Raw genomic sequence first — 17,643 nt, 5'->3', positions numbered from 1 at the left:
CTAATAACATCAATGTTAATTTACAATACTTATGTATAATACTTTGGTAAAGTACTAATGTAACATAATTGTTTACAATATCATACTCAACCTCTACAATAGAAAAAAAAACATATCATTCCACTCCATATTGAGCTAATACATAATTGATGATTCTATAAAATGACATGTTCTTGAGGTATTTTTGTCATCAACTTTGCATCTAGCGTAATCGATCTAAGAATAAGTAATTTAATCATACTGCAATGAATTTTTGGGTTATTATAAACCTAATATAAGAGATTTAAATAAATAATAAATACATTTTTAATTAATTTTAGTTAGAATTATTGAGATTTGCTATAAAACTAGTGATATTTAAAAACAACAAACATAATAAGATACTGGTTGACAATAAGATATGTGAATGAACATATCATACTTATATAAAAGTCATTGTATACAATTTTTAATAATTCTTCTATTGTAATCTTCTTATTTGGCTCATGAGAATTTGACTTTATTTATGTCAAATCTCTCAAATAATTTATATAATATTTAATTCAATAAATGAAGTTTTTATTTTCTTAGTATTTCACTAGAAGTTTCAATAAAAGTTAAGCTTTCAATGACGTTTACTTCAAATTTAATTACTCATTATAAATGAAATCTGAATACATAAATATTTTTTTATTACTTTCATATAATATTTCATTAATATAAATTTAAAAAATTATTATATTTTTTTATGTTATTAATGAAAAAGGTAGTATCTATGGTATAATTGTTTAGGTGATCGTAAATAAAAAAAATATTATTCATTACATGATACAATACTCTAGGAGCTTGCTTTAATCAATATAATATGTTTTCTAATTTAAACACATGATCTAGGAAATCAATACTGTTAAGTCATATGATGCCCTAAAATAATATTTTAGTATATAAATCCAATTAAGACTGTGTTCTTGCCCTTCATCTGAAAGACTTTAAAATTCTTATTGCAAGCATAACTAAGGAGTAATTAAACAGTCTATACTCTTGCTAAAGGTTCAAAATATTCATCAATGTCCATTCATTTTATTTATAAATATCATCATGCTACTTGTCCAACCTGGTAGCTAATATAATATTTTAACTCGTATAACTTATTTCTCATGACCTATTTAAGCTAAGATACAATTTAATATTATGGTAAAAAAACACTTGTCAAACTTAATTCTAATTAAGAAAAAATAATTTTTCCTGCATTTTTATATTTTAAATTCATCTTTTAATGCTTCATCAATATTTCTAGACTCTATTCATGAGATAAATATAAAGTAATTCATTACAACTAATATGGTTCAACTTGGCATATTTCTATTTGTTAGAAAAAAAATATCTCGCTTATCTTCCCAACTAATATCCTTAATTAATCAATGTCTTCTTCTTCCATGTCATTTAAAATAAGATAAATTTAAGTTCTTATAAAATATCATATATATAGCCTCTTCTAAAATCATCTCTCTAATTTAAAATCTATAAAAGCTCAATTAGAATTTAAATATCCAAAGAAAGTTCCTTCATCCAATTTTTTTCAATATCTTTTAAGTGTTTATTTTCATTATTCAAAATATAACATTTACATTGTAAAACATGCAACCATCTAATTTTATATTTATTGCCTCTAAATAATTTATACCGAGACTTCTTCAAAATTAATCATAAATTCTTCTGATTAATCACATAATAATTTGTAATGTTTACTTTTGCACAAAAAGTTTTGATAGTGTACAAAATTTCATCATTCTACTAATGCTTTCATCTTTTTTATAAAACTTCATGTTATTGTAGAGTTTTAGATAAACCAAAAAATTTCCTAATTTTATGCTTTCAAACAATATATTACTAAATCCTTCTTTATTATCTATCCTAGAAGGAAAATAAATGTGTTCTCTTTGTACATTATTTGCAAACTTCTTAAACTATCTAGAGCTAGAGCGATCATCCAAATGCGTTTACACCTCTAATCGCCCCTTCTCCCATGGGCCATGGCATCTCAGTCTCTTCGTCGAAAACCCTCCTTCCCTCCATCTTCATCGTCCTCTTCATCACCTTCTTTTCCATGGATTTCCCCTCTACAATATCTTAAGCCCACATCCCAACCTCGAACTCCTCCGCCGCAGGCGAAATCTGCAGACTCACCCGCCGGAGTCCGCCGCTCTCGCTTCATTTCACACGCCGACGCTGTCCGCCTCATCATCCAGAAACCCGATCCCCAGCAATCCCTGGATCTCTTCAACTTCATCGCTACCCAGCCAGGCTTCTCCCACAACCACTCCACTTACGCCGCCCTCCTCCTCCGTCTCGCTCGCGCTCGCCTCTTCCCTGCCGTCGACGCCGTCCTCCGTCGCGCTGCCTCCGAACCCTGCCGCTTTCACGAATCCCTCCTTATCTCTCTCATGTCCCAGTTCTCCCGCTCCTTCCTCCACGAAAAAGTCCTTGAAGCCTTCCTCCTCATTCTACCCATTACTCGCTCGAAGCCTTCCAATAAAGCCCTCAGCACCTGCCTCAACCTCCTGGTTGAAGCAGGCCGCATTGATCTCGTGCAAAAGCTCCTCTCTGATGTGAAAACCAAGTTAAACCTCGAACCCAATACTTGCACGCTTAACATCCTCGTCAAGCTACACTGCCGGTCCAGTGACCTCGCCTCCGCCTTCCATCTACTCGAAGAAATGCGTCAGTCAAAGTCCTCTACCCCCAATCTGATAACTTACTCAACGCTGATCGGTGCGTTATGCTCTGAAGGCCGTCTCAAGGATGCCTTCCAACTGTTCGAGGAAATGATCGAGAGAGGCCGCATCGTGCCCGATCCACTTACGTATAATTTGTTGATCGATGGGTTTTGTCGGCACGACAGTGTGGAGAAGGCGAAGACGATATTGGTTTTCATGAGGAACAACGGGTGCGAGCCAAACAAGTTCAATTACTCCACGCTGATGAATGGCTTTTGCAGGGAAGGGAAGCTGGAGGAGGTGAAACAGTTGTTTAATGAGATGCAGAGTGCTGGGCAGGAGACTGATGCTGTGTGCTACACAACGTTGATAAACTGCCTTTGTAAAGCAGGGGAATTTGATGAGGGGATTGAATTGGTCACTGAGATGAGAGATAGCGGATGCAAAGCTGATGTAGTTACATACAATGTGTTGATTGAAGGATTGTGCAGGGGAGGGAGGGTTGGAGAGGCCATGGTCATGCTTGAGAGATTGCCTCGTGAAGGTGTTAGGTTAAATGTTGCGAGCTATAGGATTGTAATGAATTGTATACTTGGGAATGGTGATGTTGATAGAGCGGTTGGGTTGCTTGGTTTGATGCTTGTAAGAGGGGTTCTGCCTCATTATGCGGCTTCAAATAAGTTGTTATTGTTGCTCTGTGAGGTTGAAAGGCTGGTAGATGCCACAGTTGCTTTGTTTGGTTTAGCAGAGATGGGGTTCTTGCCTGAGATTGGGACTTGGTTGGCACTAGCTGGGGTAGCATGCAGAGAGAGGAAAATTAAGAGGGTAATTGAATTGATTGATGATTTGGTTGGTGGAGCTGAATCTGATTGAGATGCAAGCTTTATAGGATTTTTTATTTTATTTTATTTGAATGGGAAGAAATGTTGAATAAGCAGTCAGCATCTCTTGCTTGTAGAATGTGAGAAGCTCCATTGATGGTCAGATTCTGCAGAATGTTATTTAAGTGTGCTTCTCTGAATCACCATTGATGATGCTGTGATATGACGGGAACAGGAGAATAGCTAATTAGAACAACAGAGAGGTAATTGGGCTAAATTCGGCTTGGACAAATGCATCGCAGATGGCGGCCTAATGGCATATTTGCAAGTTTTCTTTAGTGACCTGATTGACCAAGCAGAATTATGGAAAACATGGCCCCCCTTTGGAAGACATGATGCAAAACAAAATCTCTGTTTTAGCATTCATATCAGGTATTTTAAGTTCTGTGAGGCTAGAATAAATAATTGCAGCATATTATGAGAGGAAAAATCTCACTTGAATAATTTCTCTGTAATTCAGGATAATCAACTCCATTCAAGCATCAGATACACCGTTTTAACAAGAAGACACTTTCAAAGAAATGTAATGTTGGTCGGATTACTCGACACTGTGATGGCCGGGGGGTCTATTTTATTCCTCTAAACTATCATATAGTTCTCAGTTACTGTTTTCAGTTCTGATGGTTGAATGGCAGAGTGGAGAACACATGAGTCATAGAAGGAAAGCAAAAATGAGGAAGCACGGGGTGATTTGAAGAAACGGTTTGTTGCAGCTGTTACTTCGGTGCATTTTATGGTATGTCCTTTAGGGAATATAAAGCTTGATTGGGATGTTTTGAAAATGGTGAATAATCATTCATTTAACATGCTAAATTATGCTAATTTACTTGTTGATGATGGGGAAGAATATTTTTTTATAAACATTTTAATTAGATTTAAAACGTTTTACTCCATTGCTAATGAACTTTGTTTTTTTGTGGAAACCTTGTGTTTGTTTGTCATCACAAACACGTTAGTAGGGTCTCCTATACCAGCTGCATTTTGCGTGAGCAAGAATACGCACGTTAAATGATCGAAGAAATCCATATCAATGACTAATTCAAAGTAATGACAAATAGGCATTACTTGCCACTCCATTGACCTAATCGCATGTTCTCTTCTAGAGTCATCCCACACTTATTTGATGTTGATTCTTAATAGCTTTTAGCTAACTGTCATCCATGGTTCTAGCACGTCAGCCTATTTTAATAACTCAATCTTTTTGGCCCAAGATGATAGACTAATAAGGCAATGATGCTGGAAGACTAAAAATGAACATGCCTCAGTCTACACATTCCATATTTGAAGTGCCATTCCTGCCCTGCTATTCGCAATTGAATTAGGATGGAAGCTTCGTAGCAATTATGTTTCAAGTGGGTGAAGTCAAGCGAGAACTTTGTTGCCTTAAGTTCGTCAGGTGAAATGTGTAGTGCATTCTCCAATGGCCAACTATCAAGATTATTTTCATTCATGCCATCATCATTAATAGTGCACTCATCGTGAACCTCTTAGGCCAATTTGCCATAATCTATTTTTCAATTAATTAATTATAGCTCACTTGAGCTTAATTGACCATTGACCAAGCCCAATTAAGTAAATTGGTTCATTTGAACGAAAATAATTCTCATGAATCTCTTAGGCGATGTTGACTAACTTGATTATATTGATTGTAATTAATGCTTTAAACTGACTAGATTAAACTTCAAATTAATGAGATAGAACACTTGACTTTTTATCAAATTGACTTTATTTGATCAAATTGATAGGATGAATCTCTTCCAATCATGTAATTACAATCTATTTGAGCTTAATTGACCATTGGTGTTACCCAATTATAGCCCAACTAGCCCTAGCTTTCTTATGTTAGTCTCATAACTTATTTTTCTTGAATCCATTTGAACCTATGGGATCATTTTCATAAATTTTGCTATAATGGTTCAATTTGAGCCTTTTCTATGTTGTCTTTTAGTGTTTAATACATCATTTAACCCTTAAGACCCATTTGATTTGGCTTCGTCAGCCCTTCAACGAAGAAAAGTCGGACTTGGCCTATTTGAACATCATGAGCCCAATGGGGCTTATGACCACCATTTGGCATATCCAATAGACCATAAAAATCCTCTAGAAGGGTTATAAGTTAGTCAATGTCCTTTATATCCCAATAAAACCCATGAGTTGGTCAATTAGGTCATTCAAACCAAGCTTGACTCGATTGAACTTAAAAAGATTCAATTGACCCAAATTCTCTTAGTCATCAAATTGGACAACCCAAATGCATTTTATAGCATTCATAGGATGTCCATGAGTGAACCACATTCAAAAGAGCCCATTTGACCATTGTTTATAAAAATTGGACCCAGTTGAAATTTTACTCAATTAAACCTAAATCTGTTCAATTATGCCAAATTTGTCTCAACCTTCAAATTGGTTAAAACCCTTAGATACGGGGCTATGCTTAGATGCCCTCTTGACTCCTTTGTTTGATCCTATTCAATCAAAATTTTCTACTTGACCTACTTAGACTAATATGGGTTAATAGAAGCCAAGCCTCTTTTAATGCTCATATTGAATTAACCAATTCACCCAATTTATTAACTAGTATCCTAAACTAGCTCCCACAGCAAGCTTAAGTGAAAAACTAACTTAGAGAGGGATTAGGATTACTACACTTCACCGTTAGGATCTCTATACCAATTGCCTTCTACGACTATACTAAATCCCTCATGTAATAATCATATCAACTTTGCCTTGACGCCTATTTTTTTGTTTAAAAATGGCGAAAATCATGGTTCAAGTGTTTGTAAGAGAATGATTATTAAGCTCATTGCATATTATTATTAGCATTGTCGTGTATGTGCTTTGTAATATTGAAAAATATTTACAAAAACATTACACAACAAATCCGCGCATCAAGTTTTTGGCGCCGTTATCGGAGAAGTAACAGAAAGTATTGGTAAATAATTTTATAATTTAGAATATTTTATTTAAACTGAAAAACTATTTGTAGTTTATTTGTAGTTTAATTTATTTGTAGTTTAATTTGAATATTTTCATATTTTATTGTGTTTGTTTATTTTTAATTGTTGATTGTATTTGTTTATGCGTAGTTTAAGATCTGAAAATTTAGTACTTTACGATTCATAATTAGAAAGAACAATTAGAAAAATTTGAAAACAACAAAAAGAGAGATAATTCTAGCGAATGGCTTGCAACGTAAGTAATTCTGGAAATGAAAATCATCAGAGACCTTTCCGAGATTATGCTAATCCTACAGTATATGAAATTCATTTGAGTATATAAACTCTGATGTTTAAACCTGCTATTATCTAAATAGTACAAATCAATCAGTTTGGAGGAACACCAATTGAAGATTTTAGCTTACACCTTGCTAGTTTTCTAGAATTGTGTGCTACATTTAAATATGATGGAGTGTCGAATGATGTCGTCATCACCTGGATCTATCAGAACTTGGGGAGACTTATCACAAAAATTTTTATCTAAACATTTCCCACCTTAAAAAACAGCTAAACTAAGAAATGATATTATATCATTTTGTTAGTTTGAAGGAGAATCAATTTATGAAAAAAATGGCTAAACTAAGAAATGATATTATATCATTTTGTCAGTTTGAAGGAGAATCAATTTATGAAGCTTGGGAAATATTAAAAAATCTCCTTAGGAAGTGTCCACACCATGCATTGTCAGATTGATTAATAATTCAAACTATTAATAATTCAAACTTTTTATAATTTTTATAATGGAGTAGTTGGATCTCTTAGATTAATAATTGACGTTACTGCTAGTGGATCATTAATGTCAAAACTATTTGATGAAACATATTATTTAATTGAATATATGACTATTAATAATTTTCAATGGCCCTCTAAAAGGGTAAATCCAAAAAGAGTAGCTAGTATTTATGATTCTGATGCAATATTTATATTGGTTGCCCAAATAGTTGTTATATCGAAGAAGATAAATCAATATAGAATGAATTATTCTGAGACACTATTTGTGCTTGAGGAAAACTAATTGGGACAAACGATAAAATCTCAATCTTTTTAAGAAACTTTAAATGCAATAAATAATCGTTCTAACAATCTTTATGTCAATTATTATAATCTTAGTTGAAAAAATCATCCAAATTTCAGTTGGAGTAACAATAACTCTAATCTTGCTAATCCGCAATGGGAAAACATGCTGCAAACCCATTAGGAAACTCCAACAATCAAGGAAATTCAACTTATAAACCTTTTAACTTTCAGGTTTTAATAATAATTTACAGAGTAAGGAGAAGAAATTATCAATGGAAGAATTAACATTGCAAATGGGAAGTCAATTACAAAGTCAAGGAGCTGCAAGTAGAAACGTGAAAAATTAGTTTGAATGTATTACTACTGCACTTAACAATAATCCTTCAGGAATGTTGCCTAGTAATATTGAAGTAAATCCTAAAGATCATAACAAAGAGCAGATTAAGGTTATTCAACTGAGAAGTGGAAAAGAATTGGAAACTAAAGTTCAAAAAGAAGTGGAAGTTGAAGTTGAGAAAGAAGAGGTGGAAACTGAAAAATTCGGTGAAGATTTTTATTTTGAGTCTGAATGTTCTATTAAACCAATAAAAACCACTGTAGAAAGACTACCGCCTCCATTTCATCAAAGATTGAAGCAGAAAAACAAAGATAACCAATTTTCAAAATTCTTGGAGATATTGAGGAAACTAACGATAAACATTATATTTGTTGAAGTATGAGAACAAATGCCAAGTTATGTGAAGTTCATGAAGGAAGAAAAAAAAGTTTGTAGACAATGTGACTGTTGCACTTAGTGAAAAGTGTAGCGTTATAATTCAGAAAAAACTTCCCAAAAAACTTAAAGATCCTGGTAGTTTTACTATTCTTTGCGCTATTGGCGAAATATTTTATGGAAAAACTTTATGTAATTTAGGAGTCAGTATTAATCTTATGTCTATCAATTTTTCAGATGTTTGCTTTAGAAGGCATTTCACCTACAATTGTAACACTCTTAAGTTAGTTGATCGTTCAATTACCTTCCCTAAAAGAGTTATAGAAGATGTTTTGGTAAATGTTGATAAATTTATCTTTCCTGTGGACTTTATTGTATTATATATGGAGGAATATAAAGAAATTCCTATCATTTTAGGAAGAACATTTCTTGTCACTGGAAGAGCTTTCATAGTGCATAAGAGCTTTCATAGTGCAGAAATGATAACTAACTATGAGAGTTAGTGAGCAAAATGTTACATTCAATATTGCAAAATCAATGAGATACCCTACAAAAGAGCAAGAGATTGAATGCTTCAGAATGGATATTATGAATATTTAAGCCATAAATATTTCAGGAAGACATTTGAAAAGAAATTTGGAAAAGAATATTTGGAAGATGAGGATAAAATTCAAGATGAATCTATGAAAGTGATTAATGAAGATTTGAATTATGTTCAAGAACAATTTGAACTGTTAGATCCTACAGATAATAACAATAATTAGATTTCATCTATTGAGAAACCTCCTGAACAAGAAATGAAAACACTTCCTACACATTTAAAGTATGTATCTTCAGAATTAATTGATATGCAAGAGCAAATATTGTTGGAAACTTTGAGAAGATATAAGAAAGTTTTTAGATGGACATTAGCTAATATTAAAGGAATCAGTCATTTAATTTGTATGCATAGAATTTTATTGGAAGATCATCATGAATCAAGAGCTGATCTTTAAAGGAGATTGAATCCTATGATGAAAGAAGTTGTCAAGAAAGAAATTTTAAAATGGTTAAATGTTGAAATAATATATCTTAGTTTTGGCAGTGCTGGGCTAAGATATTTCAGACAGTACTTGAGTAAGTCCAATTCACCGTGTTCCTAAGAGAGGAGGTGTGACTGTCATAATAAATGAGAATGATGAATTAGTACCAACAAGACAATTCACCAGATGATGAATATGCATAGATTATAGAAAATTAAATTCGGCCACCAAGAAAGATCACTTTCCTCTACCATTTTTGGACCAGAAGTTGAGTAGACTGGCTGAGCACAAATATTTTTGCTTTTTAGATGAATATACCGATTATCATCAAATACTTATTGTTCCAGAGGATCAAGAGAAAACAACATTTACTACTCATTATGAAACTTTTGCTTTTTGGCGAATGTTTTTTTTAATTATGCAATGCATCTGCAACATTTCAAAGATGTATGATGTCAATTTTCAGCGATTTAATTGAAAAAGAGATCGAAGTCATTATGGACGATTTTTCTGTGTTTGGAATTTAATTTGAAAAATGTCTAAATCATTTAACAAAAGTTCTAAAATGATGTGAAAAGATGAATCTAGTGTTAAATTGGGAAAAATGTCAATTTATGGTTTTAGAAAGAATTGTACTTGGGCATAAATGTTCAGAAAATCGCATGGAAGTAGATCCTGCAAAAATACAGGTTATATCTAACCTACTTAGACCTACTACTGTAAGAGAAGTTGGGAGTTTTTTAGGACATGTTGGATTTTTACAGGCAATATATTAAAAATTTTTCAAAAATTGCAAAGCCTTTATTTCAACTTCTGGAAAAAGATACAAATTTTGATTTTAATCAAGGGTGCCTTAAAGCTTTTGAAATATTGAAGAAAAAATTTGATTATTGCTCATATAATTTTTTCACGTGATTGGGAGAAATCTTTTAAACTAATGTGTGATGCAAGTGATTATGCAATTAGAGCTGTTTTAGGGCAATGATATGATAAAATTTTTAAAGTTATATACTATGTTAATAAGACTTTTAATGATGCTCAAATTAATTACACAATTACTAAAAGAGAGTTATTATCAATTTTATATGATTTTGATAAGTTTATATCATATCTAATTGGAGCTAAATGTGTTGTGCATGCGGACCACTCGGCTATTAAATATTTGATGCATAAGAAGGATGTGAAACCAAAGTTAATTAGATGGGTACTTCTGATGCAAGAATTTGATTTTGTCGTAGTCGATAGGAAATGGACTGATAATTGGACTGATAATCAAATTGTATTGCCGATCATCTATCTAGGCTTGCGGAACAAGAAGAAACACTTGATTAAAAAAAAGAAATTAATGAAACTTTTTTTTATGAACAACTTTATGTTGTTAAATAAAGGGAAATACCGTTGTATGATGATATTGTGAACTATTTTTTGTGGTATTTTACCATATGGATTAACAAGACAACAAGAAAAGAAATTCATTCACGATGCAAAATCTTACTTTTGGGATGACTCATATTTACACAAACAATGCAAAGATTTAGTTATGAGAATATGTGTGCCTTATAAAGAATTCAAGAAATTATCCAAAAATGTCATGACTCAGAATTTGGAAGTCATTTTGGGAATAATCAAACTGTTCATAAAATTTTTCAATCTGGATTTTATTGGCCTATTTTATATAGAGATGTTAATATATATATAAAAACATGTGATCGGTGTCAGAGAGTATGTAATATTTCAAAAAGAAATGAAATGCCTCTAAATTTTAACTTGGAAGTTGAAATTTTTGATGCATGGGGATTAGATTTTATGAGACCATTTATACTTTCATTTGGAAATGTATATATATTGAATGCAGTGAATTATGCGTCAAAATGGATTGAAGCAATCATTTTACCTTGAAGTGATGCTCAGAGTGTTTCAAAATTTTTAGTCAAAAATATTTTAACAAGATATGAAATGCCGAGAATAATCATAACCGATTAAGGATCTCATTTTAGGAATGCAAGAATTGTTAATCTGGTGGAAAAACATAATATTATGCATAGGATTGCAACTCTCTATACTAGTGGTTCAACAGAAGTATTTAATCGTGAAATCAGAAGATAATTGGAAAAAATTGTGAATCTTAATAAAATGGATTGGTCTACTAAATTAAATACTGCATTATGAGCTTACAAGGCAGCTTATAAGACACCTATAAGAATGTCCCCATATAGATTAATTTTCTGGAATACTTGTCACTTACCCGTAGAATTGGAACATAAAACTTCTTGGACTATTAAATAATTCAATTTTAATTTAAAAGTTGCTGGTGAGAAAAGATTATTGCAATTGAATGAGTTTGAAGGAATTAGGAATAAATCTTGTGATAATGTTAGGATATATAGGAGAAAATGAAATAAAGATATGATCAGAAGATAATAAAAAAAGAATTTGAGCCTGGACATGAAGTTTTATTATACAATATAAGATTGAAATTATTTCCTGAAAAACTGAACTCTAAGTGAAATGGGTCATTCACAATTGTAAAAGTCTATCCCATGGAGCTATTAATATTGAAGAATGGAAAGATATTTAAATTTAATGGACACAAACTGAAACCATATACATTCAAAGACCAGCTTTTAAAGAGATTTTAATATTGGGTCACCCATAGTAAAGACTAGGAATATCAGAATGACGACATTAAACCAAGCGCTTTATGGGAGGCAACTCATATTTATCGTTGTTTATTCATATTTTTATAGATTTCGTGTTTTAGAGAAAATTCATAAAATATTTAAAATAATCTTTATTTACCCAAGTTTATGGAAGATTTGAGAATTAATCGGATTTAAAATAAACCGGTGCAAATTTTGGAACTGGCGCCTGAAGCGCCAGAATCGACGCCTGAGGTGCCGCGGCGACGAAAATGACTTAAAAAGTTTCAAATGGCAGTTTTTGGCGGGTTCTCTTCTTTATAACTCCCAAAAACTAATTCCTAAACATATTTTAGAAGGGAAAACGAGGGAAGGGTTACTATTTTGCAAATCCAATGGCTTCCCACTCTAAAGATACCGCAAGATATGAAATTTTCAACCGGAGAATGTTCTTTAGTTTTGATGCGCAGAAGTTGTGCAATCGAGTTCTCGTGAAGAAGAGGCTAATCAAAAAAAGGAGATTTGTGAATCGAGGATTCAACACATCGAATACTCGAGTGGAAGAAATTATTGCTTAGAGACGTTGGAAGTGCTTTGCGTGTCCCTTTGGTGAAAGAGTTTTATGCATAACTTAATGGAATCAACCAAGGAATTGTCTACGTACAGGGCAGATGTGTACAATTCACTCCTTCAAGAATAAACGATATGTTTAAGATTGAAAGTGTCTCTATTGCCACTATGCAAATTTTACTCCTACAAGAGAAAATATGAATGAACTCTATCGATTTCTTACTGATGAAGATGCAAATTGGGAAGTTTTTCTTCATCATTTTTGAATCTTGCATCTAAGGAGTGACATTTCTTTATTGCATCAAAATTTCTCCCTACTATGAAAATTAGTAAAGTGACGAAGGAGAATGCTATTTTGAATTATTGTATCCAAACTGGAAAATCTATTGATGTTCGTGCAATAATTGTGAAATCGATTTTGGGTGGGTTTGATCGTCAATGGATCTACTACTGGACTGGGACATTCATTTACTATTTTCTGACTTTGCAGTCAATTGCAAGTGTCTTATGAAAGTTAGGAAAAAGTGTTTCTTCCTTGGAAGTCTATGAACCCAGAAGTTTATTGCAATTGCATGAGAATGGGAGATGAGAATTATATGAATATACTGATGGACCAATCATCCCAGAATTCATCACCTATTTAGTCTTACCTCAGTTCGAATGCACTTCCGAAGAGGATCAAGAAGATAGAGAAAGAGGTACAGAACTTATGCATGCAATTGGAAATATTTTTGAAATGTTGGATCATCTGGATTGGAGGATGAAAGAACATTTTGAACATACTTGATGTTTTGAAGATGGTTTGGTATATATGTTCAAGAAACATGCTTGGATTGAGGAAGATTCGACGGATGAATTTCCTTATTGATCCCTTCTACAACTTGTACATGCACTAACAATTAATGGGCGATATCCAAGAGGACGAGATCGAAGAAGATGTTTGAACTTACTTTATGCATGAATGTGTATTTAGTATTGCTTAATTATGTAATGGTGTTGTGTTAGCTTGCATTTTCTTTCATTGTCAGATTTTATTTGTGTTTGTTGTTGAGTATTTTAATACTTAGATTCAGTGTTAGGATGTTTGGTTTGCTTTGAATACTGAATTTGATTTTGATGGCTTGAAAATTGTTAGTTTGTAATAGTGCAGAATTTATATATAAAAGTGAGTTTCGTGTTGTTTGTGAAAGTTTTGTATTAAAAAATTGTTTTATTATGAGTATAAGTGTTTATTTGAGTTAGTTAGAAGTTGACGTAAAGCGATATGCAATAGATTTCCACAGAAAAATGAAATTTGGAAATTTTGGCGTTGGTGCTTAAGGCGCTAAATTCCCGAAAAAGCCATATTAGGTTAAAAACAACGAAATCGCCCAGTAAAGCCCCATTTTTACTGTTTGGGTCGTTTCCCACCTTTAAACCACGACTTATGGTTTGACATTGTACGGATTTGAGAAGATTTCAAGTGCCAAAGATCTTAGATTTCATCTTCTCTTGGTAAGAGCTTTACTTTAACTTTAAAATTTTTTATTTTCGCCATGGGTTTATCCTACGTTATGGGTAATCCGAAAATTAGGGAATTTGATAATAAAGTTTATAGAAAACCCATGGTGAAAAGTTTCTTACCAAATAATCTTACTAATGGAGTTAGATTTTCGATTTTGTAATTTATTTGAATTTTATTTGGATTTCCATAGAATGGAGTTAGATTTTCGATTTTGTAATTTATTTGGATTTTATTTGGATTTCCATAGAAATTCAAACGACTCCACGAGTAAAAAGAGGAAAGCCTATTGGAGATTTCAACGCGAGAAGATTTGTCAATTATAAAGCCCAACATAGTTACAACACTCAAATGGGCTCAAGAAAAAATATCCAGGAATGAGCATTTTCTAACCTGGGAGGCGAGATCGAGAAGTTGATCATCGCTAAAAATTGGGAGAGATTCTGCTACTTCACTGCAGTAGCAATTGTTCCTATGATTCTTGAGTTCTATTCCAACTTGCGATTTACTTATGATACTCACATCTTCGTGAAAAGCAAGTAAGTTGAATTTTCCAGAGAAAAGATAAATGCATTTTATGGATTGAGGAATGTGTTCCATTGTGAATATGCTGCATTCGTGATGACTGACTCATCAATGAATAAAGTAATTGCCTTTTTAACTGATGGAATGGGAGAATGAAAAATTAAGAACAATAAGAAAGTTAATTTCTCCACTTCCATGATGACTTTTTAATCAAAGGTATGTCATTACTTCATTTCTGCTAAATTGCTTCCAACGAATCATCTCAGCGAAGTAACGACGGAAAGAGCTGTGCTAAACTTCTGTATTCAGCAAATGAAGATAGTTGATGTTGGTGCTCTTATAGTACATCATGCTCGGAGTATAGTCAGGAGTGCTACATCTAGTGGTTTGGGATACCCTGCCCTGATTTTCACTTTGTGTGAACAATCACGAGTAGAGTTCATAGGAATGAAGAAAAGCTACAACCACAAAAACTTATTGGGAGACAGTCCAAGGATTTGAATCATTTGTTGAAGCCAGGAGTGGAGGAAGTGACAGGCCCTCAACATCTACTGCAGGGGCATTTACTTCCAAATCTGCTTCACTTGAGAACATTATGGAGCAGGTTATGATACAACAAATGGATATGGTGAATCTGCAAAATTGGATTGGAGCACTTGAAGCAAGAAATCTTATAATGATGAATATGAGTAGAGGAGAGTTCAACATGATATAACATATCAGAAGACTATGACAAGATATCTAAAGGGTGATTACAATGTGAAATTTCCAACTTGCCGCAATTTGAGTCCTTATGATGATGATGATGATGATGATGATGATGATGAAGACGAAGAAGAAGAAGAAGATGATGATGAGAAAGAGGATGAAGATCGATATTTTTGGAGTTTAGTTTGTTTGTTTACTTGTTTGTTTGTTAATTTGAATGTTTGTTATTTGTTGTCATTAAAATTGTTGTAGTAGGAACTTTCATTTTAATGTTGTATTGTGGACTGTAATTGAAATTGTAGATTTTTATTTTTCTTGCATTTTTAATATTTTTAGTTTCTGTTTATGTTTTTAATTCTTAGCAAATCCTTTGAAATATACTGCGTTTCATTTAATGTTTTTAAAACTGTATTTTTAAGTTAGTACCTGCAGTATACTTGAGTCTAGTTTCATATTCAGAAATCTTCTACATGTTAGTTTTTTATTTTTATGTAATTACTGTTTTCTTTCACCTTCAAAAATTTTTGTACTAAACATTTTTAATTACTTAAAAACTTAAATTTGGGGGAAAGAAAAATTTCTTTTAAAAAAGAATAAGCTAAATTTTATTTGTTCTCAATTAGCTATATTTCTTAAAATTAATTTAACATGAACTTGGATGTTAGAGTTTAGCTTTAAATGACTATATTTATGTTTGTAAATATTATGATAAATTTAGGTACAAGTTTTTAATAATAAATGTCAATTCTAAAGTTAAAGATATTTGATATGAAAGGGTAAGAATATGTTTTTTCTATTTAAAGTAAAGAAATTGTATTTTTAAAGTATTAAGAATTCTAGAGTTTCATGTAAGAAGAAAAGAATGAAACTTTATGAAAAATCATTAAAACTAATATGAATTTATAAAATAAAGAAATATAAAGAAATGTAAAGAAATGTAAAAATTTTAAATTTGAGAAGATGATAGTGAAGTTCAAAACTATTAAAGGGTATCCATATATAGTAATCCTCACTTAAAAAAAGTAAAATAAAATAAAAAAGAAGGGATTGGAAACACCTGAATAAAAATAAATGTGAGGAGAAGCTTGAGGAAATGTCTAATAAAAAATTGACTTCACTTGAATCAACTTGAGGAGAAAAAGGTTTTATTACATTTTTTAAACTTATATTTGAGTATTAGCACTCTTACTAGTAAAGTTTATAGGAAGCTCTTTTTCATATGAATATTCTAAGTATTCTTAATATGATGAATTATAATTCTTCTTGAAATAAAATTGATTCAGAATCTTAGATTTGATTACTAAATATCCACAGTTTATACATCTCTCTTCTCTGAATCAAGGCCATCTGGAGTATGCAACTTTCATTTATGCTGGAAGTCTCAAAGCTGATAGAGGCTTACATCTCATCAGTACTAATATGAAGTCTCCCTGGATGGTTGGGGGAGATTTCAATTGTATCACTTCTGCAACAGAGACATCTGGGGGGAGACCTCCTAATCTGTCCAAAATGACTTTCTTCAATGATCAGATACAACAAGCTGGTTTGTTTGATTTGGGGTACGATGGTCCTAAATTCACTTGGAAAAGGGGTTTATTGTGGGAAAGACTTGACAGGGTGCTAGTGAATGACTGTTGGCATGAGCACTATGTCCTAACTTTTGTTACTCACCTAACACTCACTGGTTTTGATCACAGACCTCTTCTCATATCTATTTCTTCCCCTAGCAATATCACATATCACCCCCCTTTCAGATATCTTAATATGTGGTCCACTCACCCCCTATTCATCAGTTGTGTTGCTTCTAATTGGATGGATATTGACCATACTGACCCTTTCATCAAACTTAGCCTCCTTCATCTAAAAACAAGAAAAGCATTGAGAAAGTGGGGTTGGGAGACTTTTGGAAATGTTTTTCCCATTGCCTTATCTGCTGAAAAGGAAGTAGAGAAATATAAAGCTACCATTCAGAATGAAACTGCCACTGAGACTGATCTGCTCACTGCCTAGACTAATCTGCTCAATGCTATTGACATACAAGATCTGTTACTCAAACAAAAAGCTTCTATTAACATTTTTACTGAAGGTGACAGAAACACTAAGTTTTACTATGCTTATATTAGATACAAGAGGAAGTGCAATACCATTCACTCTATTTACTCTTCTGAGGGTAGATGGATTAATGAAAATGATCTTATTGCTTTGGATGCTGTTAAGTACTACAACTCCTTACTGAACTCTTTAGTTGATCTAAATACTGATTATGAAAACTATTTTACTGAAGAATTAGATTACACTAATCAGCTCAAACTCACTGAACCCCCTTCTGATGATGAAATTTGGGATGCCTTAAACACCATTGACAGCTCCAAATCT

At 32.5% G+C, this 17,643-nt stretch overlaps 1 protein-coding gene across 1 annotated transcript; it reads left to right on the top strand.

The window, feature by feature from the left end:
* The first annotated feature begins 1,931 nt into the window (after nt 1-1,931).
* On the top strand, nt 1,932-4,416 carry LOC110031335 (pentatricopeptide repeat-containing protein At5g18475-like). The gene is made up of 2 exons (XM_020734485.1): nt 1,932-3,949; nt 4,038-4,416. The coding sequence occupies exon 1, from the start codon at nt 2,013-2,015 to the stop codon at nt 3,567-3,569; it is 1,557 nt and encodes a 518-aa protein (XP_020590144.1). The 5' UTR covers nt 1,932-2,012; the 3' UTR covers nt 3,570-3,949; nt 4,038-4,416.
* Nucleotides 4,417-17,643: the final 13,227 nt, after the last annotated feature.

This window comes from Phalaenopsis equestris, unplaced genomic scaffold, assembly GCF_001263595.1.
Source record: "Phalaenopsis equestris unplaced genomic scaffold, ASM126359v1 Scaffold000801, whole genome shotgun sequence".
NCBI classification, from domain to species: Eukaryota; Viridiplantae; Streptophyta; class Magnoliopsida; order Asparagales; family Orchidaceae; genus Phalaenopsis; species Phalaenopsis equestris.
Note: the sequence above shows the minus strand (reverse complement) of the source record. Positions and strands in the feature narration are given on the sequence as shown.